This window comes from Salmo salar, chromosome ssa06 (assembly GCF_905237065.1).
Source record: "Salmo salar chromosome ssa06, Ssal_v3.1, whole genome shotgun sequence".
NCBI lineage: Eukaryota > Metazoa > Chordata > Actinopteri > Salmoniformes > Salmonidae > Salmo > Salmo salar.
Genome location: NC_059447.1, coordinates 63816010 through 63839263, shown reverse-complemented (window position 1 = coordinate 63839263; position 23254 = coordinate 63816010). Strand labels below are relative to the sequence as shown.

Genomic DNA, 23254 nt, shown 5'->3' with positions numbered 1-23254 from the left:
GTCTTGAGATGTTGCTTCAATATATCCACATAATTGTCCTTCTCATGATGCCATCTATTCTGTGAAGTGCACCAGTCCCTCCTGCAGCAAAGCACCCAAACAATATGATGCTGCCACCCCCGTGCTTCACGGTTGGGATGGTGTTCTTCGGCTTGCAAGCCTCCCCCTTTTTCCTCCAAATATAACGATGATCATTATGGCCAAACCGTTCTATTTTTGTTTCATCAGACCAGAGGACATTTCTCCAAAAAGTACGATCTTCGTCCCCATGTGCAGTTGCAAACCGTAGTCTGGCTTTTTTATGCCGGTTTTGGAGCAGTGGCTTCTTCCTTTCTGAGCGGCCTTTCAGGTTATGTTGATATAGGACTCGTTTTCCTGTGGATATAGATACTTTTGTACCCGTTTCCTCCAGCATCTTCACAAGGACCTTTGCTGTTGTTCTGGGATTGATTTGCACTTTTCACACCAAAGTATGTTCATCTCTAGGAGACAGAACGCATCTTGTTCCTGAGCGGTATGATGGCTGCTTGCGTTCTATTATTTCTACAGATGAACGTGGTACCTTCAGGCATTCGGAAATTGCTCCCATGGATGAACCAGACTTGTGGTCTACAATTATTAGGTCGGCTGATTTCTTTTGATTTTCCCATGATGTCAAGCAGAGGCATGGAGTTTGAAGGTAGGCCTTGAAATACATCCACAGATACCTCCAAATGACTCAAATGATGTCAATTAGCCTATCAGAAGCTTCTAAAGCCATGACATTTTCTGGAATTTTCCAAGCCGTTTAAAGGCAGTCAACTTAGTGTATGGAAACTTCTGACCCACTGGAATTGTGATACAGTGAATTATAAGTGAAATAATCTGTCTGTAAACAATTGTTGGAAAAATTGTCATGCACAAAGTAGATCTAACCGACTTGCCAAAACTATAGTTTGTTAACAAGAAATTTGTGGAATGGTTGAAAAACAAGTTTTAATGACTCCAGCCTAAGTGTATGTAAACTTCCGACTTCAACTGTATGCCATCCTGTCAATGAGAATAACCCACTTTTATTCATGTAGTGTGGAGCAAATCACATGCAGAGTGAAACAAAGGCCTTTTCTTCTGCTTTTCACGGTTGTTTGGAGTGAAATTGTTTATGCAGATGTGAAATGAAATGCAAGTCTTCTTGGAGAAGAATTAATTTGGACGCGCTCCTCATACCTTAACCTGCTCCACGCGTTTCAGTCTGTGTGATGTGGACCAGAGGTCAGCCACAGCTGCTTTCCATTCATACATACACAGCATTGAGAAATGAAGAGATGTCACGCTTTGTACTGAAAATCCAGCATGTTAAATCCTAGCTCTGATCATGACCCAGGAAAGAGAAACCTGATCCGTTACCCTGACAAAAAGCACTTGGAATAGGTAGGGGAGAGAATGGTACCCATATGACTAACAAAGGACCAAGTAACTCAAACCATTCAAATGTCTCACTCTTCATTAGCAAAGCTATGTCAACATGTTTTCTAAATAATGACCTGGGCAACTACTCTACCTTCTGGGCAGTTCAATTTAAAACAAAATGGAACTTTGCTTGGATAAACAAGGGGAGTTTTTATTAATAACGTCAGCTCTCTTTCGGCTATTACAAAGAAACATTGAAGATAAAACTTATTTTGCATGGCCTCATGGGGACACAATTACTAGGCTCCAGTCTCTGGACAGGACAAAGTCTGCACCATCAGCCAGGTAAATTATAATAGATGTAAAGTACATATTCATTTCACCCATAGCTAGACATACTGGTCAGGAGATCATATATTCATTCATATCATTAGGTCAACATGCACCAATACTGAATTAGATCATAGAGCGTGTAAGGAATAGCAGTCCCAAGACTAAATCCTTGACAGCACTTGTCTGAGGAATCTGGAATTGCCGTTACCCTCGTCAGTCAAGCAGAGGATGTAAAGTACAAGATACCAATGATGTTTGAATTTTTCCTTTGAAATTCAAGAAGCGTAGGGAAAACAAGCAGTTCACTATGGTCCTGAAATTGTGCATAATTGGCACGAGTACTGTTCCAAAAATACAGTAGCAAGTTTATCGATCTATACACACAATGTCAAAGCACTGTCCGGTATAACAGTGTGTATAACAGTGCAATCCAACAACGTTACATTTCAGGGGATGGTGTCTCTCCGATGTCCCATATTCTCCTTTTACATGAAGTCATCTGAATCATTTCCGTCCTGAAAAAGACTCCATTATCCATTTCTGACATAATGAATGGTCGTATTGCAACAACAAGTCATATAACCAATTAACAGGCCAGTCTATTTCTGAAAGAAACAGATTAATAACTCTGTTCGGATTTTGTTAATCAACTCACCTCATTTGTTGTCATATTGTCACTCGTCATCAGCGAAGAATAACTTCTGTTTAGGAACAATTACTGTGTAAGTTCATATCATTCACATAAGTGACTATTCACATGGTGTTTTGGGATGCCAGTCGAACATAGATGATGTAGCTAGGGAGATAACTTACTTGAGCTCCTCCAGCTCTCTTTTCTTTTTTATGTCATCTTTCTCTTTCTTTTTCAGATCTTGTATCTGGGCCTTCTTCTCGTTTCTCTCCTCCCTGTCTCTCGACTCTTTCTCTGCTGCTAGATCAGGGTATCGCTCGTCCTTTGTTTTCTCCACCCTGTTCACTATCTCATTGACCTTTTTCTCTACTGCCACAACCTTCACCTACAAAACAGTTGACAAAACAGGTCTAAATTATCGTTTCATAGAAATGACCAAAACATCACAATACGGTGCAGTGTTGGATTTGGCTGCTGGGGGGCAAGGAGACCCCCAGCTCTGCTAAAACCATTGACAACTATGTGCCGTTTTCAAAGGATTGTTAAATAAATGTTATAACCATTTGGTTTTAATGTCATCACCTCTTGAAGAGCATAGTCAGAACTACACATGTCCAATTATTCCACATTTAGCTCTATAATTAGACTTATACAGCATGTAACTGCATGCCTTTCATGATCAGTAAACATCAATTGACAATATATTTTCAGATATTTCAGGGTAGTCTATCCATTTGGCATGTAGCTAGCTACAACATGTGTCATTTAGCTTGCTTCATCAGAGATTAGGCTTTTGGAAAGAGCTCGACATCGGCAAATCCTCGTCCTGGTAAAGTTCTCAGTCGGACTACTGTCATCACCACTGAAAGTTAGCTCGTTAACTAGCCATATTGACGTGATCTGTTACTAGCTAGCTAGCCAATTTGACATGGTCCATCAATCAATGTAGCCTATCATGTCTGTCATGATAGGCTATAATAGGCTAAACACTCTTAAAAACAATGTTGAAGAGAATAATTTGTATGTGTTCTGCTGCTTCACAGGCAGAGCACACAAATTAACCTAAACCACACATACTTGTCAGGTATAGTTCACTTTAATCCAATTAATGGAGGACAATATTGAGAGATATCGTGAGTCTACCCTCAGGTATCTGAAATTACATGATCAATTGATGTTTACTGAACATGAAATCATGCAGTTACTTGCTGTATAACTCTGATGACAGAGCTAAATGTGGAATAATTGGACATTTGTAGTTCTGACTATGCTCTTCAAGAGGTGATGATATTATAACCAAATAGTTCACATTTATTTAACAATCCCTTGAAAACGACACGCAGTTGTCAATGGTTTTAGCAGAGCTGGGGTTCTCCTTGCAACCCAGCAGGCAAATCGAACGCTCTGCACCTTATTGTGACATTTTATTGATAACAACCTATAGAAACAAAGAACATATGAACAATAAAAGATGAGACACGTATAAAAGTGACAAATCTGAAAGTAACACAGATTCATTATGCCAGAGAGAGATCACTGACCTCCTTGTGTCGATGGAAACCTATTTGGCCTACATCCATGTCTCCTGTTTTCTTTAGGTTAGCCCATGGTGTGTAGACAACATTGATGTTGTTCATTTTACAACCTGTTAAAGAGTAATTAAGAGTTAAAAGGCTATCACCAAGTTTCCTGGAAATGCTTGTGATATTGTATTAACTACTCTATTATTTGTATCAAACTCACCAGGAAACTCAATGTATTACCTTGGATGCTGTTGTTTTTCACAAGCTGTGCACAGTCAATCAAGACTTCCTTGGGAATATCCTCTATTGTCAGTCCCTTAGGCATTCGCAGGTACACATGGGCAGAAGAGAGTTTATCCACATGAAACCTGTGGACACAATTATGATATAATTATTATAACAGCTTTAAGGCACACATACTAATATAATCAATGCCATACAGTACCCGTCAAATGTTTGGACACACCTACTCATTCAAGAATTTCTTTATTTTTACTATTTTTGACCGCTGGCTACGTCCCTTCCGTCTTCAAGAGAGCGAGAGTTGCACCCCTTCTGAAAAAACCTACACTCGATCCCTCCGATGTCAACAACTACAGACCAGTATCCCTTCTTTCTTTTCTCTCCAAAACTCTTGAACGTGCCGTCCTTGGCCAGCTCTCCTGCTATCTCTCTCAGAATGACCTTCTTGATCCTAATCAGTCAGGTTTCAAGACTGGGCATTCAACTGAGACTGCTCTTCTCTGTGTCACGGAGGCTCTCCGCACTGCTAAAGCTAACTCTCTCTCCTCTGCTCTCATCCTTCTAGACCTATCTGCTGCCTTTGATACTGTGAACCATCAGATCCTCCTCTCCACCCTCTCCGAGTTGGGCATCTCCGCGCGGCCCACGCTTGGATTGCGTCCTACCTGACAGGTCGCTCCTACCAGGTGGCGTGGCGAGAATCTGTCTCCGCACCATGCGCTCTCACCACTGGTGTCCCCCAGGGCTCTGTTCTAGGCCCTCTCCTATTCTCGCTATACACCAAGTCACTTGGCTCTGTCATATCCTCACATGGTCTCTCCTATCATTGCTATGCAGACGACACACAATTAATCTTCTCCTTTCCCCCTTCTGATAACCAGGTGGCGAATCGCATCTCTGCATGTCTGTCAGACATATCAGTGGGGATGACGGATCACCAGCTCAAGCTGAACCTCGGCAAGACGGAGCTGCTCTTCCTCCCGGGGAAGGACTGCCCGTTCCATGATCTCGCCATCACGGTTGACAACTCCCTTGTGTCCTCCTCCTAGAGTGCTAAGAACCTTGGCGTGATCCTGGACAACACCCTGTCGTTCTCCACTAACATCAAGGCGGTGACCCGATCCTGTAGGTTCATGCTCTACAACATTCGCAGAGTACGACCCTGCCTCACACAGGAAGCGGCGCAGGTCCTAATCCAGGCACTTGTCATCTCCCGTCTGGATTACTGCAACTCGCTGTTGGCTGGGCTCCCTGCCTGTGCCATTAAACCCCTACAACTCATCCAGAACGCCGCAGCCCGTCTGGTGTTCAACCTTCCCAAGTTCTCTCACGTCACCCCGCTCCTCCGCTCTCTCCACTGGCTTCCAGTTGAAGCTCGCATCCGCTACAAGACCATGGTGATTGCCTACGGAGCTGTGAAGGGAACGGCACCTCCATACCTTCAGGCTCTGATCAGGCCCTACACCCAAACAAGGGCACTGCGTTCATCCACCACTGGCCTGCTGGCCCCCCTACCTCTGAGGAAGCACAGTTCCCGCTCAGCCCAGTCAAAACTGTTCGCTGCTCTGGCACCCCAATGGTGGAACAAGCTCCCTCACGACGCCAGGACAGCGGAGTCAATCACCACCTTCCGGAGACACCTGAAACCCCACCTCTTTAAGGAATACCTAGGATAGGATAAAGTAATCCTTCTAACCCCCCCCCTTAAAAGATGTAGATGCACTATTGTAAAGTGGTTGTTCCACTGGATATCATAAGGTGAATGCACCATTTTGTAAGTCGCTCTGGATAAGAGCGTCTGCTAAATGACTTAAATGTAAATGTAAATGTATTTTCTACATTGTAGAATAATAGTGACGACATCAAAACTATGAAATAACACATATGGAATCATGTAGTAACCAAAAAAAGTGTGAAACAAATAATAAAAAATCTTATATTTGAAATTCTTCAAAATAGCCACCCTTTGCCTTGAAGACAGCTTTGCACACTCTTGGCATTCACTCAACCAGCTTCATGAGGTAGTCATCTGGAATGCATTTCAATTAACAAGTGTGCCATGTTAAAAGTACATTTGTGGAATTTCTTTCCTTCTTAATGCGTCTGAGCCAATCAGTTGTGTTGTGACAAGGTAGGGGTGGAATACAGAAGATAGCCCTATTTGGTAAAATACCAAGTCCATATCATGGCAAGAACTGCTCAAATAAGCATAGAGAAATGACAGTCCATCATTACTTTAAGACATGAAGGTCAGTCAATGAGGAACATTTCAAGAACTTTGAATGTTTCTTCAAGTGCAGTCGCAAAAACCATCAATCGCTATGATGAAACTGGCTCTCATGAGGACCGCCACAGGAAAGGCAGACCCAAAGTTACCTCTGCTGCAGAGGATAAGTTCATTCGAGTTACCAGCCTCAGTAATTGCAACCCAAATAAATGCTTCACAGAGTTCAAGTAACAGCACATCTCAACATCAACTGTTCAGAGGAGACTGTGTGAATCAGGCCTTCATGGTCAAATTGCTGCAAAGAAACCACTACTAAAGGACACCAATAATAAGAAGAGACTTGCTTGAGCCAAGAAACACAAGCAATGGACATTAGACCTGTGGAAATTTGTATTTTGGTCTGATGAGTCCAAATTTGAGATTTTTGGTTCCAACCGCCATGTCTTTGTGAGACGCAGATTAGGTGAACGGATGATCGCCACATGTGTGGTTCCCACCGTGAAGCATGGAGGAGGAGGTGTGATGGTGCTTTGCTGGTGACATGTCAGTGATTTACTTAGAATTCAAGGCACACTTAACCAGCATGGCTACCACAGCATTCTGGAGCAGAATGGACAATAACCCAACACAATCCCCCGACCTCAACCTAATTGAGATGGTTTGGGATGAGTTGGACCGTAGCGTGTAGGAAAAGCAGCCAACAAGTGCTCAGCATGTGGGAACTCCTTCAAGACTGTTGGATGGAAAATCATTCCAGGTGAAGCTGGTTGAGAGAATGCCAAAAGTGTGCAAAGCGGTCATCAAGGAAAAGGGTGGCTACTTTTTTGGTTACTACATGATTCCTTGTGTGTTATTTCATAGTTTGTCTTCACTATTATTCTACAATGTAGAAAATAGTAAAAAATAAATAAAAACCCTAGAATGAGTAGATGGGTCCAAACGTTTCACTGGTACTGTACATACTACCACAGCCCTATTAGCTGATATAGGACTACTGTACCTTTGCTTAGCTCTAGGTGCCACCATGTGGATATTTTTCAGTACTGCATAGAGTAATGTATCAGACAAATGTTCAGACTCAATGGTCAAATCCCAATAAGAGGCTCATGGTTTCAGTTATAAGCAGAGAGAGATATGAGTTTCTCACCAAATGTCTTCAGGCCATCCATATTTGATGAGATCTTCATCTAATTGTGAGAAAGAAGCAGACAGTTAGCTGGGTAGGCATCTTTACTGCCGCTAACAACATGAATCATGGTTTGTTAGAAAACAACACTTTAAATGACCAGCTACCTACTTTCATATTTGTCTTTCCCCATGTAGATAGTGTAGGGAGGTGTAACAACTGTACAATAAAAAACAAAACAAAGCAAAGGTTAATAGTTTTAGTTAGCTATATCAACAAGGCTTTGGGGCTAAATAAACACGAATAATATGATAATTTGCCTAGCTACACATAACTCCATTCTCAGAACAGGACAATAACTCTGCCATCATCCACTCCACATGATAATTATTCCTAATTAAATGCCTAGCTTCATCTGCTGACCTGAATATGACGAATGACAACTCGTGATTATATTTGTCAAGAAAACCTTCTAGCTAGAAATCAAACGTAGCTATCTAACAAAATGATTCAAGAAGATTCTCTAGGCTAGCTAGTTCAGCTGCTAACTATGGGCGGGATAGCAAGCTAAAGAAAAGCTCACTTACTCACCGGCACTCGTGAAGTAAAACACCATCTTGCATAAATCGAAGAAACTGTTTTAAACTTTAGAAACAAAATATGAATGGAGTACTTTACACACTTGCCAAATAACTAAATTTTCCTCATAACGAGATGATAACTGTGCTGACAGTCAATTTCGCATGGAAAGTTGACCCGGAAGTTGGCGGCGGTCACAAACCAACTGTTTCCGCTTAGGTCATGCTGCTCATCTTTTTTTTCAAAGTGGGACGCGCTCATATAGTCATTGGGCGCGCTGTTCAAAAACAGTCTGCACAGGAACCGCGGGGAAAACAAGCCACATTCCAGAACTTTGCTACATATTGGATCACTTCGGATTTGGTATGCATTTGTGAAGAACGATTTATTTGAACAAAGTTAGCTAACTGTTTAGATGGCATTTTACATTTTGTTTTTCCTGTCAGCTGTTTGTTTGCACCAGAACGTTGCAAGCTAAAATAGTTAGCTAGCTAACAAGCCAATAATCATTTCAACCACAATAATAACAACTTAGCTAAAGTTAATTTTTAAATTAGTAACTTGTTTAGTGAAAAGTTGCCGGCAAGTTTTCACACAAAGGACATTCCCACAAACGTTTCGTTAACTTTGTATGCCACACAGTGTATTTGTGTCAGATCCATCCCGCCAATAATTATTCACTCAGACACTCAACTAACGTTAGCGCAGTCTTTGCCAGCTGGCTGTCTACATAATACATTTATTTTCAAGATCTTAACCTTTTCATGTTGAAATGTTACCATTACGTTTGCATTGCAAGTATCTATTATTATAGCTAGATATGCTAGCTAGCTGATTATGCGTGGTTAATTTAACTATCTATTGATTATCCAATGCGGGGCCTAGCTAGTTAACATTTAATACTTCTATTTATTCTTCCAGTGAAGTTACAAACATGATGCCCAATACTACAAGGAAGAGGAAGCACTCTTCAGTTGATTCTGACAGGTGAGTGAAAATATGTGTATTAGTAAGTCATGTGTTTAAATCAGTTACTAATCAATCATTCATGCATATAACATTGAGTAGTGCTTAACATCCTTATAATTCTCCAACATTTTTAGTAACTCAACCAAAAGGCCTGTTACAGATGGAGGATCTCCCCTAAAAAGGAAGTCATCTCGGTTGCCCCAGTCTCCACTAAAGATGTCAGTCAAACACCAGGAGAAGGAGAACTGCCCATCTCCCCAGAGATCCCCAGCTCCATCTCCCCTAAAGATTGCTCTGAAGAGAGCCTCTCCGTTCAAGGCTGCTGTGGTAACAGGGTCCTTCTATGGTAAACGCAAACCTTTGTACCTGACACCCCTGGAGAGGAAGATGCTGAATGAGACCAAATCCCCCCCAAGGCTGACCAGTGTGGATCCTTATGGAATGCCGACCGCTGCTGAGAAGAAGAGGATGAAGATTAAAAGTACCAAGGCCAAAAAGGTGGCCACTGTACACGGAATGAAGACTGGCGTAACAGGAAACGCCAACTCCAAGTCAAGCCTGATCAATTCCTCAAAGCCTAAAGCACCCACCAGCACAGAGCAAGTGGAGCTGAAAAAAGGCATCACCTTGACCTTTGGCGGTTTAAAGCCTAAGCCTAAAATCTTCATTGGGGCTGCCTTTTTCAGCACAGGGAAAAAACCTTCCTCCATGTACAAAAGGTCTGCCCCAAAATCTACCAAGCCAGCTTTGAGATTTGCGAAAACAAAGGCAATGGTTCCTGCCTCAGAGGGAAAGCAAGAAAAAGTACAAGCCCCCTTTCTACAGCGATGTGCTGTTGTAGTGAAGACACTGAAGGAAGAGCCAGAGTTAACGCCCAGTGTGCAGGATGTACCAAAGAGTCCAGAGTCACTCGAGGCCCTGTCACCCAGCGCTATAGCAGAGAAATACGGCATGACCAAGGAAGTCAGGATTGTGTTAAGCCGATCTCCGTCTCCCGCATGTCCAGCATCCCCAGAAATAAACACTCAGGTGAGCTGTGTGTCACTGGAATAGCGTTTAGCGTTTTTCTCACTGTCTGTAAGCATAGTGTCTCTGTACTACATTTAGGATATTGTTCTTTCTGTTTGTAGGGGGACTTTATCACAGATACAGGTTCTGATGCAGTGTTTGATCTCAGTGATATTAGCCCATTAAACAGCATCACCAGTCCAGTCAAAGGTTGGTTGTTTATTGTTGGTCAATTAGCATAAATGTTTTTACTTAATGTCTTAATTTTCATTCATGGTTTCTCTCTCCCCTTTATGGAATCCTCAGCCGATGCTGTGTATCCAATCTTTGGATCTGGATCAAAGAGGTAGGCAATAACACTTCCGTAAAAATTTTTATATAGCTAGAATGGTTTACTGCCCTCCAGGGATGGTATTATTTTCGGTCTTGCATATGGACAAATAGTAGTAACTCCACACACTGTCAACAGATGTGTATATGCATTTATCACTGTCTCTTTTCTGCCTTTAGGCCCCAGAGGAAGGCAGCTCTGGACTCTCCAGTGAACTGCAGCACCCCCTCGGCCCTTAGTCACCCCCTTCCCTCTGCTGCCAGGAAGAAGAGGGAGACTAACAAACAGGCTGAGGCTGATGATCAACTCATCATCGTAAGTAAATCCTCTGGAAGATGATGGATGGAAACACTGATGACCGTTGACTGCCTCTCACTGTCATCTGTGAGCTTTGCTAATGCTCTTTGTTCTGTTCTGTTTACCTCAGGATGCTGGCCAGAAGCAGTTTGGTGCCACCGTGTGTGGGTCCTGTGGCATGATCTACAGTGCAGACAGCCTGGAAGACAACTTCCAGCACACACAGTTTCACCAGAGTTTTCTGGACGGAATTAAGTTTGTGGTACGTATGCCTAGGCATTTCCTCCCTCTCACCGACGCGTACAAGTTGCCCTAAGCATGTTGCTTTTAGAGTGGCTCCTTATTTTTTTTTTTCCCCCACAAAAGCTTAGCCAAAACCGTTGACGTGGTTTAGCGAAAAAAGTTCAACTGACCACTCACTCCTGATTTCTGACGGTTGCTTAATCAGGGTTTCCTTCTCGTCCCCAGGGCTGGAAGAAAGAGCGGGTGGTAGCAGAGTTCTGGGATGGAAAAATCATTCTGGTTCTACCTGATGATCCAAAATACGCTGTCAAAAAGGTTTATCAATCATATCAGTGCCTGGGTCTGAAATAGCACCCTATTCCTTTCATAGTGCACTACTTTAGGCCCATAGGGTGTGTTTATGCATTTTGTGTGAATGGAATCGTGAACGCACTTGCTCATGCTTAATGTTTTTTTTTTTTATCAGGCAGAAGATGTGAGGCGACTTGCTGACAACGAGTTGGGCTTCCAACAAGTGTCCCTCCGCTGCCCCAGCCAAGTTAAAACCTACCTGTATGTGAACAGTGACAGAATGGTGGTCGGCTGCCTCATTGCCGAGCACATACGACAGGTAACTTCTCTCTCCTCCTGTGCTGCTAATCCTTTGCACTCTGCTCCGATGTGTAACGCGCCAAACAAATGGTGGGTTTTTCAGGAATGGATCAGGAGTCTTACCACAATATGCTGATGTAAAGGCCTGTGATAATGTACTTTTTTTTTTTGGTGGTGTGCACGTGAAAGATTGTCTGCTTGGTCAGGACATTAACAAATATACGCTCAGTCAAATATGATTAATCGGACGTTAGCTTTTGCGGCCAGTGACGGGGTGGTCATCACAGAGCGTGTACAACATGTAACTACCAAGGGTCTCCTTCAGAGGTAGAAAGGTTGCACACCGGAGGTGACTGTCAGATCTTTGTAAACACTGGGTGTAGTTAACGAGTGAATTGCTATCTTACAGGGGTATTTAGCGGAGTGACTGAGTGATTAGTCTATCTTGCCCTTTGTTTCCAGGGCTTCAGAGTGCTGGAGCAGCCAGAGCAGACCAAGGACATGACCAGGGAGGACTTCATGGAGCACCACAGAGCCTGGTGCTGCTCTACCACGCCAGAAAAGGCCATCTGTGGGGTCAGCCGCATCTGGGTGTTCAGCCTGGCCCGGAGGAAGGGCATTGCCACACGCATGCTCGACACAGTCAGGTTAGGAAATTATTACAGCTTAGGTAGTGCAAACTTACTTTTGATTTGTTAAACCGAGAAGTGAGGAGCACAACAATTAAAATCAGCCAAACAGGCATACTGGTTTGAGGGCCAATATCAGGGATGTATAGCTAAATGGAAGATGTCATGTATGGCTTTTTTTTTATATATATATATATATACTTTTTTAATCGAATGTATTTGTCATTTTCAGAAACTCCTTCATGTATGGGGGCCACCTGACCAAGGAGGAAATAGCCTTCTCTGACCCCACCCCAGATGGCAAACTGTTCGCCACAAAGTACTGCGAGAAGCCTGCATTTATGGTCTACAATTTCATTGGTTAACTTAAAGCACAAGTTCAGATTTTATTTTTATGCTTTGAGTTTGATCAATGTTTTCCCCTTTTTTGAGAAGTTTAATTTAAGTCAGAAAGTTGAAGGTTTGTTGAACATGCAAGTTATGGCTGTTGCAGTCACGTTCCGTTAGTGTTGAACTCAAGTATATTCTCTTCTACAGCTTGTATAGTTTAAATAAAATTTTACTCACACTTCAAAGCCCAACTTCTTGACAAAATACATCATGGTCCATCAACACTAAATGGGTTTTTTTCTCCCCAAAATACACCCATTTCACTAGTAGTTTAATAACAGTTGTCCCACTGCTTTTCACAGAAATGCAGTGGGAGCTAAATATAAACAGTTAAAATAAAGATGAGTATGGCAGAGCATCTGAGCAATTTGTTTAATCACATGATTGGCATTCATGACACTTTACAGCCTTAATGTTCCAGCATAGAATGAATCTACACTACACATTCCATTTCAGATTATGCAGCACAAACCATGTATGCCCACAGGACGCTACTAAAATGCTCAAGTATCAGTCAACTCTAGTTTAAATAACCGGAAGAGAACCTGCTTCTTTGAATTCCTTCTGTTTTCATAGCAGCATACTGAAATACAAATCATTTTATTTACAAGTTTCACCTGACAAAGGAGTACAGGCCTAGAGAAGAGTACAGGACAGAATAATACAACAAAGGTCAAGGTTTCCAGACACTGGTCTAGTCATTACAGTATGGCTTGATGACTGGTCAGTCTATGACAATTACCTCGCTATTTTTGTTGTCCGTCTGCATGTTGGACTCCAGAACCTGAACTATTTGGGTAGCTGAGGGGCGTTTCTGTGGATTCTCCTCCGTGCAGAGCCAGAAAAGCTCCACCATTCTCTGGTAGGCTCCCCCAAGACTGTTAGAGTCCAGCACTGGCCGGGTGCCCAACTTCTCATAGTAGGCATCCTCATCAAAGTCGTCCTCCATTGAATCATCTGAGAATATAATGTTTGCACAATTATTTAAAACCATTATTGAGCTAATTCTTGTATGGGACAGAAGTCTTACATAAATCCAAAACAAGTGAAATTGCCTTTTAAATGAGCTCTAGACATATAGAACTCTCCTTACCCCCTCCTCCTCCTCCTCACTGTCCAAAATCTCCAGGTGAGGCATGGCCAGAGTCATCATCTCCCACAGGGTCAGTCCGTAGGCAAAGATGTCTGCCTTGTCTGTGATCACTCCTCCCTCCAGAGCTTCCTTGGGCATCCAGGGCTCAGTGCCAACATACTCTGCTTTGGGGTTACTCACTGAGAGAGGAGCAGAAACAGGAAGGGGTTTAAACATGTCATACAGTGATTAAAGCATGGGTATATTTGAGTATTGGTGGTTCTCAGAAAATCCAAAAGTAGAATTTAAAGATCTGAAAGTTGGGAACATATGTAAGAAACACTAAGAAAATATTTATTTAAATGTATTATTTATTTCACCTTTATTTAACCAGGTAGGCCAGTTGAACAAGTTCTCATTTACAACTGCGACCTGGCCAAGATAAAGCGAAGCAGTTCGACACATACAACAACACAGTTACACATGGAATAGACAAACATACAGTAGAAAAAGTCTATATACAAATGAGGTAGGATAAGGGAGGTAAGGCAATAAATAGGCCATGGTGGTGAAGTAATTACAATATAGCAATTAAAACGCTGGAATGGTAGATGTGCAGAAGATGAATGTACAAGTAGAGATACTGAGGTGCAAAGGAGCAAGGTAAATAAATACAGTATGGGGATGAGGTAGTTAGATGGGCTATGTACAGGTGCAGTGATCTGACAGCTGGTGCTTAAAGCTACTGAGGGAGATATGAGTCTCCAGCTTCAGTGATTTTTGCAGTTCGTTCCAGTCATTGGCAGCAGAGAACTAGAAGGAAAGGCGGCCAAAGAGGAATTGGCTTTGGGGGTGACCAGTGAGATATACCTGCTGGAGCGCGTGCTACGGGTGGGTGCTGCTATGGTGACCAGTGAGCTGAGATAAGACAGGGCTTTACCTAGCAAAGACTTGTAGATGACATGGAGCCAGTGGGTGTGGCGACGAGTATGAAGCGAGGGCCAGCCAACGAGAGCGTACAGGTCGCAGTGGTGGGTAGTTTATGGGGCTTTGGTGACAAAACGGATGGCACTGTGATAGACTGCATCCAATTTGCAGAGTAGAGTGTTGGAGGCTATTTTGTAAATGACATCGCCGAAGTCGAGGATCGGTAGGATGGTCAGTTTTACGAGGGTATGTTTGGCAGCATGAGTGAAGGATGCTTTGTTGTGAAATAGGAAGCCGATTCTAGATTTAATTTTGGATTGGAGATGCTTAATGTGAGTCTGGAAGGAGAGTTTACAGTCTAACCAGACACCAAGGTATTTGTAGTTATCCACATATTCTAAGTCAGAACCGTCCAGAGTAGTGATGCTGGACGTGCGGGCAACGATCGGTTGAAGAGCATGCATTTAGTTTTACTTGCATTTAAGAGTAGTTGGAGGCCACGGAAGGAGAGTTGTATGGCATTGAAGCTCGTCTGGAGGTTAGTTAACACAGTGTCCAAAGAAGGGCCAGAGGTATACAGAATGGTGTCGTCTGCGTAGAGGTAGATCAGAGAATCACCAGCAGCAAGAGCGACATCATTGATGTATACAGAGAAGAGTCGGCCCGAGAATTGAACCCTGTGGCACCCCCATAGAGACTGCCAGAGGTCCGGACAACAGGCCCTCCGATTTGACACACTAAACTCTATCAGAGAAGTAGTTGGTGAACCAGGCGAGGCAATCATTTGAGAAACCAAGGCTGTTGAGTCTGCCGATAAGAATGTAGTGATTGACAGAGTCAAAAGCCTTGGCCAGGTCGATGAATACGGCTGCACATTAATGTCTCTTATCGATGGCAGTTATGATATCGTTTAGGACCTTGAGCGTGGCTGAGGTGCACCCATGACCAGCTCTGAAACCAGACTGCATAGCGGAGAAGGTACGGTGGGATTCGAAATGGTCGGTAATCTGTTTGTTAACTTGGCTTTCGAAGACCTTAGAAAAGCAGGGTAGGATAGATATAGGTCTGTAGCAGTTTGGGTCTAGAGTGTCTCCCCCTTTGAAGAGGGGGATGACCGCGGCAGCTTTCCAATCTTTGGGAATCTCAGACGATACGAAAGAGAGGTTGAACAGGCTAGTAATAGGGGTTGCAACAATTTCAGCAGATCATTTTAGAAAGAGAGGGTCCAGATTGTCTAGCCCAGCTGATTTGTAGGGGTCCAGATTTTGCCGCTCTTTCAAAACATCAGCTATCTGGATTTGGATGAAGGAGAAATGGGGGAGGCTTGGGCGAGTTGCTATGGGGGGTGCAGGGCTGTTGACCGGGGTAGGGGTAGCCAGGTGGAAAGCATGGCCAGCCGTAGAAAAAATGCTTATTGAAATTCTCAATTATAGTGGATTTATCGTGGACAGTGTTTCCTAGCCTCAATGTAGTGGGCAGCTGGGAGGAGGTGCTCTCCAGATGAGGAATTGATGTGCTTAAAAGCCCAATTATATAATACATTGAGGTATTGTAAACTTTTTTTAAACCCTTTTTGTTCCTGCCCATGTTAATGTTTATAACTATAATTAATCACACACACATTGCTCAAAATATTTACCAAAAAAAAAGCATTAAAGTTACCATGATAGGATCGAAACTATTAGCAATTTTACTCTAAATACAAGTATCAATATGCAAACAAAGCTTTTCTGCATTTGGTTTGAGGTTAACAAAACTCTTATTGCATTTCACTTGACAGTTCAAATGATTCACTATTGTGTCTTGACATATGTATAGGCCTACAGCCTATTTCTGAAATACAAGAATATATAGACTTGTATTGTCCTGCCTTTTTCTTTGAGAGGTTCAACCTCATGGACAAGAGGAACACTTATGTGAGAATGCTGTTCATGGACTACAGCTCAGTGTTCAACACCATGGTGCCCACAAAGCTCATCACTAAGCTAAGGACCCTGGGACTAAACACCTCCCTCTGCAACTGGATCTTGGACTTCCTGACGGGCCGCCCACATCTGCTACGCTGATCCTCAACATGGGGGCCCCTCAGGGGTGCGTGCTTAGTCCTCTCCTGTACTCCCTGTTCACCCACGACTGTGTGGCCAAGCACGACTCCAACACCATCATTAATTTTGCTGAAGACAATGGTAGTAGGCCTGATCACAGACAAATATGAGACTGCCTATGGGGAGGAGGTCAGAGACCTGGCATTGTGGTGCCAGGACAACAACCTCTCCCTCAACGTGAGCAAGACAAAGGAGCTGATTGTGGATTACAGGAAAATGCGGGACGAACACGCCCCCATTCCTTGGTGTCAACATCACCAACAAACGAACACACCAAGACAGTCGTGAAGAGAGCATGACAACACCTTTTCCCCCACAGGAGACTGAAAAGATTTGGCATGGGTCCCCAGATTCTCACAAAGTTCTACCTCTGCACCATCGAGAGCATCCTGACCTGTTCCATCACCGCCTATTACGGCAACTGCTCGGCATCCGACTAAGGCACTACAGAGGGTAGTGCGTACGACCCAGTACATCACTGGGGCCAAGCTTCCTGCCATCCAGAACCTACAGCGGATTCGGAAAGTATTCAGAACTCTTGACTTTTTCCACATTTTGTTACATTATAGCCTCTGATTCAGAGCGGTTTGGTTAAATGCAGAAGACATTTCAGTTGAAGGCATTCAGTTGTACAACTGACTAGGTATCCCCCTTTCCTTATTATAAAATAGATTACATGTTTTTTTCCCCCCTCATCAATCTACACACAATACCCCATAATGACAAAGCAAAAACAGGATTTTAGAAATCTTTGCAAATGTATAAAAAAAAAATGTATTACATTTACATAAGTATTCAGACCCTTTACTCATTACTTTGTTGAAGCACCTTTGGCAGTGATTATAGCCTTGAGTCTTCTTGGGTATAATGCTACAAGCTTGGCACACCAGTATTTGTGGAGTTTCTCCCATTCTTCTCCGCAGATCCTCTCAAGCTCTGCCAGGTTGGATGGGGAGCATCGTTGCACAGCTATTTTCATGTCTGTCCAGAGATGTTTGATCGGGTTCAAGTCCGGGCCCTGGCTGGGCAACTCAAGGACATTCAGAGACTTGTCCCGAAGCCACTCCGGCGTTGTCTTTGCTGTGTGCTTAGGATCGTTGTCCTGTTGGAAGGTGAACCTTCGCCCCAGTCGGAGGTCCTGAGCGCTCTGGAGCAGGTTTCATCAAGGATCTCTCTGTACTTTGCTCCTTTCATCTTTCCCTTGATCCTGCAGCTGAAAAACATCCCCACAGCATGCTGCAACCACCACCATGCTTCAAAGTAGGGCTGTTGCCAGGTTTCCTCCAGACGTGAGACTTGGTATTCAGGCCAGAGTTCAATTGTGGTTTCATCAGACCAGAGAATCTTGTTTCTCATGGTCAGTCTTTAGGTGCCTTTTGGCAAACTCTAAGTGGGCTGTCATGTGCCTTTTACTGAGGAGTAGTTTCCATCTGGCCACTCTACCATAAAGGCCTGATTGGTGGAGTGCTGCAGAGATGGTTGTCCTTCTGGGAGGTTCTCCCATCTCCACCGAGGAATTCTGGAGCTCTTTCAGAGTGACCATCGGGTTCTCTGTCACCTCCCTGACCAAGGCCCTTCTCCCTTGATTGCTCAGTTTGGCTGAGCGGCCAGCTCTAGGAAGAGTCTTGGTGGTTCCAAACTTCTTCCATTTAAGAATGATGAGGCCACTGTGTTCCTGGGGACCTTCAATGCTGCAGAAACGTTTTGGTACTCTTCCCCAGATGTGTGCCTCGACACAATCCTGTCTCGGAGCTCTACAGACAATTCCTTCGACCTCATGACTTGGGTTTTGCTCTGACATGCACTGTCAACTGTGGGACCTTATATAGGTGTGTGCCTTTCCAAATTATGTCCAATCATTTGAATTTACCCAAGGTAGACTCCAATCAAGTTGTAGAAAGATCTCAAGGATGATCAATGGAAACAGGATGCACCTGAGCTCAATTTCGAGTCTCATAGCAAAGGGTCTGACTACTTATGTAAATAAGGCATTTCAGTTTTTTATGTTTAATACATTTGCAAACATTTCTAAAAAACTGTTTTATGGTTGTCATTATGGTGTATTGTATGTCGATTGATGAGGAAGAAAAGTTAAGTAATCAATTTTAGAATAAGGCTGTAACGTAACAAAATGTGGAAAAAGTCAAGGAGTCTGAATACTCTCCGAATGCACTGTATATACCAGGCGGTGTCAGAGGAAGGCCCAAAAAATGTTCAGACTCAAGTCAGCCAAGTCAGACTGTTCTCTCTGCTACCGCACGGCAAGCAGTACCGGAGCGCCAAGTCTAGGTCCAAAAGGCTCCTTAACAGCTTCTAACCCCAAGCCATAAGACTGCTGAACAATTAATAAAATGGCCACCCGGACTATTTACATTGACACCCCCTCCCCTTTCTTTTAACACTGCTGCTACTCACTGTTTATTATCTATGCATAGTCACTTTACCCCTACCTACTGCACATGTACTAATGACCTCGACTAACGGGTACCCCTGCACATTGACTCTGTACAGGTACCCCCTGTATATAGTCTCGTTATTGTTATTGTTTTACTTTTTATAGAATTTTTTTAAACTTTTGTTTATTTAGTAAATATTTTCTTAACTATTTCTTGAACTGCATTGTTGGTTAAGGGCTTGTAAGTAAACTTTTCACGGTAAGGTTGTATTCGGTGCATGTGACAAATACAATTTGATGAATAAAATAGATTGTTTACATAGCAAACCACCTGCACATTGTTTGTTACTCTATACCCTTCCCTACAGCATCCCTACTATGAATTGAAACGCTGTGTTTCCGAGAAAGCATGAGCATGATGTAAACACTGGACATGTGTTCCATTAGGCTCATGGCATGAGTGCGCGCAACACTGTGAAAATCATCAACAGCTATGTCGCAAGAACAACAGATGTTTGGCATTACACCCCAAGATCTAAACTAAAGAGGGCTAGGAATGCATTTTGTTCAGGTCCTAATCAGTGTTTATATCCAGCTAATTTCTCAGGTTCACACTTTCTAAACAGAGACAAAGACAGGTTGTCTAACAGCAGCAACAGATGGAGAAAAGAGACCAAAATACCAAGTTCTGCCTATTTTATTGTATTGAGCTCAGATGGTGATATCTACCTTTCATATTCTCATCCAACTGCAAGGAGACTCCCACATCACAGATTTTGACAGTCTCAAAGTTTCCCTTGATGACAACATTGCAAGACTTCATGTCGCCATGTAGTAGCTTCTTCGCGTTGTGAAGGTACTGAAGGTGAAACAAATATACATTTCAAGCGTTTCCTTAATATATTTTTTATACCAATTGTACACAGTCATATGCGTTTGATTCACATTAAAACATTTAATAACATGAAGCATCTGGTAAATGACAGTGAAAGAGAAAACAGGAAAATCATTTCCATTTAAGAGGGGCGTTTCATGGTGTTTTTTCAGTTTATTTGGTCATAGCTAGGCCATGAATCAAATATTCCTACACTCAGCAATGATGCTGTTTAAAAACTGCTGCATAAAGCAACACCCCCTCAGGGGATTACAGAACATTTGAAATCCTAAACCTGAAATGGTTGATGTAATGACACTAATGGAGGAGAAACTCAAATACCCTTCATCACCACGTATTATTCACGTCAGATGATTGAGTAGGGGAAATGTATAACTGCAATCTTGAATTACATTTGCTTACATGACCTCTCTGCCCCAAAGCATGAGAATAGAGCCAATCCATATCGATGAGCTGGATGATCACATCCAGTCTACACTACAGTACTCCTGGTATTACAGCTTTATGTTACAAGCAATATCTCCATTCCTCCCCCTGTAACCCAATCCAGATCAATACCAGGTGAAAACTGGATTCAAAAGATGAGTAGGATGTTACCTGTAGGCCACGCGCCACATGTAAGGCCACTTTGTCAATGGTGGCGGCTGGAAAAGCCTTCAGGCCCTCCTCTCTCCTCCTCTCGATCAGATCGTTCAGGGACTGCTCCCCACCATACTCCATGGCCAGGCACTTGGAGCCATCCTTGGCAGTGGTGAAGGCACGGAATCCAACAATGTTTGGGTGGTGCAGGTCTTTCAGGATCTTTGCCTCGTCACTGAGTCTTCTCTGGTATACACCCACCTGTTTTAAGGCACATTTGCTGTTGATCTTTTTGACAGCCCATGGAGACTGGTTAAATGTACCAAGTCTGCAAAAGAGCACATAGGAACATGACATACCAACACCATAGGTAATATTGAGAAGCTAAATGACAGAATATACTGTAAAGAGATGTATAGGAAAGATATACTAATGATGTGTATTTAACATATGGAAATATGTCTATAGTTGGCTGGGATTAAGGATAAATTACATAAAGGTTATCCCACAAAACAAACCTGTTCATGAGATAAACATTCACCCCAGTTCCACATCCCAGTTTCTTCATGAAAGGGGAGGCAGGGATGGTTATGGGGGTTCTAGGACTGGGTGCCCCATCAGAGAGCGGGCTTTTAATCTTGTCTGGTTTGCAGGGCGTCTTAAATGCATTCACGTCACTGGCAATAGAAGAGTCCATTCTTTAATCGATCTGTGAACACATAAGACAGAATCAAAGTACCTCAATGCTTGCAAAGCTGGCAGCTAACTTCAATAACAGTCAGTGATCTATCGCAAGGACCCAAAGTTAGCGATCAACGACCTAATTTATTCAAGTGCGATTATTATAATTTCACGTAACTAACGTTTCAGCATAATGTGATAAAGGTTTATGAACAGATTCAGTGATTATTCTTACCAATATTTATGTCTTGTATGTCTTGATCACAAAAGAAGCAGTAGAAAAGGCGCCCAACTTTTAAAAATCCAAAATGTTTTCGTACGTCAAATACAGGCGCCTTAGAAGGACAAACTGCAATCTGTCAAAATTACTGAAAAAAAGCGTTTCTAAAATATGTAGCCTCCAAACTATCTGAAATACAGTTCAGGGGCATAAACACATTGTTTGGTGTATAATATTAAGTACTGATGTAGCTAATGGTGTTTCTGGTTTGATTAAAACTCTGTTTATGCTTGTAGAAAATATTTGTAAAGTAAAATACGTTGATTACACCACCAGAGAGCAGACTTAGGCGCTAAATAGAGAGGAAAGTTGTATGTGGACTGTGGACACGTCTATACTGAGTGTACAAAACATTAAGAACATCTTCACTACGGAACATTTCAAGAACTTTGAAAGTTTCTTCAAGTGCAGTCGCAAAAACCATCAAGCGCTACAATGAAACGTCCTTTTTCTTACATTTTTATCTTTGGGGCTGAATCCTGGATTCCAGTAGTTTACAGATATCCATAATTTCAGATATTCTGCAGATCCAGGAACAAATTCCGTGTTTCATTTGTTATTTATCCAGCCACATTTGAGCAGATGTCTGCTGCAGCCTGCATGTGTGTCTAAAATCATCCCAAGCACAGTTGGGGCCCATTGATTGTGTCTCGCCACATTTCTCCACATAGCGATGGGCAGACCATGCCCAAGCCATATTGCACTTCCAGGTGGTACCGCATGATGTTTAATCCTTGGTAAAAACAGATATCAATTGGGACATACCTAATAAATTGTACAACTGAATGCATTTAACTGAAATGTCTTCTACATTTCACTTCTACAAGACACTTCTAAATGTCTTCTACATTTCAGAGTGGTGCCTTAATCAACATCTACGTCATCAGCATCCAGGGAACAGTGGGTTCACTGCCTTTCTCCGAGCAACAGATGTTTACCTTGTCAGCTCAGGGATTCGATCCAGCAACCTTTCTGTTACTGGCACAACTCTCCTACCCGCCAGGCTACATGTAGTTTCCTCTCTTTCCTTCAACCTGATATAGCAGAAACATAGTGTAAAATGAAGAACACAGTACCTTGGTTAGAAAACAAATGTTCAAATAAACCTCAGAGGGAAATTAGCAAATTTTTCTGTGCTTGCTACATGTTGTGGTTGGTTTTATAGAAAAGTAGAGTGTGTTCCTTGGTCAAACCTCAGCATGGGCTCTGGTTGGGGAGAAGGAGCTGTCCCCAGCTCTGCTCAAATTAGGTAGACTTGGGGAAATCCACAATTTAATAATTTTATGCATGTTTTCAATGTCAAACATTGTTCTGTAGACATGATTTATTTGTCCATTGTTTTACTTGAATAATCAACTGCATTTTGACCATGTATGGCTTATTGTTTAGCTTTACAGTATTTTGGATCATATCCAGTGTACATACAGTACCAGTCAAAGGTTTGGACACACCTACTCATTCAAGGGTTTTTCATTATTTGTACTATTTTCTACATTGTAGAATAATAGTGAAGACATCAAAACTATGAAATAACACATGGAATCATGTAGTAACCAAAAAAGTGTTAAACAAATCCAAATATATTTGAGATTCTTCAAAATAGCCACCATTTGCCTTGATGACAGCTTGCACATTCTTGGCATTCTCTCAACCAGCTTCATGAGCTAGTCACCTGGAATGCATTTCAATTAACAGGTGTGCCTTGTCAAAAGTACATTTGTGGAATTTCTTTCCTTCTTAATGCATTTGAGCCAATCAGTTGTGTTGTGACAAGGTAGGGGTGGTATACAGAAGATAGCCCTTTATGGTAA

General features: G+C 42.6%; 3 protein-coding genes across 4 annotated transcripts; 1 reads left to right on the top strand and 2 right to left on the bottom strand.

The window, feature by feature from the left end:
- Positions 1-1579: 1579 nt before the first annotated feature.
- On the bottom strand, positions 1580-8277 carry ccdc25 (coiled-coil domain containing 25). Its single transcript, XM_014205180.2, has 8 exons — positions 8064-8277; positions 7644-7691; positions 7494-7533; positions 4117-4244; positions 3895-3998; positions 2536-2738; positions 2378-2423; positions 1580-2237 (listed from the first exon to the last, which is right to left on the bottom strand). Exons 1-8 carry the CDS (start codon positions 8086-8088, stop codon positions 2208-2210), a joined length of 624 nt encoding a protein of 207 aa, XP_014060655.1. The 5' UTR covers positions 8089-8277; the 3' UTR covers positions 1580-2207.
- An 86-nt stretch (positions 8278-8363) lies between these two features.
- Positions 8364-12687, top strand: esco2 (establishment of sister chromatid cohesion N-acetyltransferase 2). Its single transcript, NM_001139969.1, has 11 exons — positions 8364-8414; positions 8973-9038; positions 9155-10049; positions 10151-10238; positions 10335-10374; positions 10539-10674; positions 10787-10918; positions 11125-11214; positions 11366-11509; positions 11953-12137; positions 12352-12687. Exons 2-11 carry the CDS (start codon positions 8986-8988, stop codon positions 12482-12484), a joined length of 1896 nt encoding a protein of 631 aa, NP_001133441.1. The 5' UTR covers positions 8364-8414; positions 8973-8985; the 3' UTR covers positions 12485-12687.
- Positions 12688-12867: 180 nt separating this feature from the next.
- LOC106607811 (lymphokine-activated killer T-cell-originated protein kinase homolog) lies at positions 12868-21518 on the bottom strand. 2 transcript variants are annotated; one of them, XM_045720816.1, is made up of 7 exons: positions 21399-21518; positions 21001-21191; positions 20501-20810; positions 19738-19867; positions 13603-13781; positions 13252-13467; positions 12868-13092 (listed from the first exon to the last, which is right to left on the bottom strand). In XM_045720816.1, the coding sequence occupies exons 2-7, from the start codon at positions 21177-21179 to the stop codon at positions 13030-13032; spliced, it is 1077 nt and encodes a 358-aa protein (XP_045576772.1). In that variant the 5' UTR covers positions 21180-21191; positions 21399-21518; the 3' UTR covers positions 12868-13029. The 2 variants fall into 2 exon arrangements, with proteins under 2 accessions (XP_045576772.1, XP_045576773.1); XM_045720817.1 differs by having other exon boundaries at positions 12868-13467.
- Between the last annotated feature and the right edge of the window lie 1736 nt (positions 21519-23254).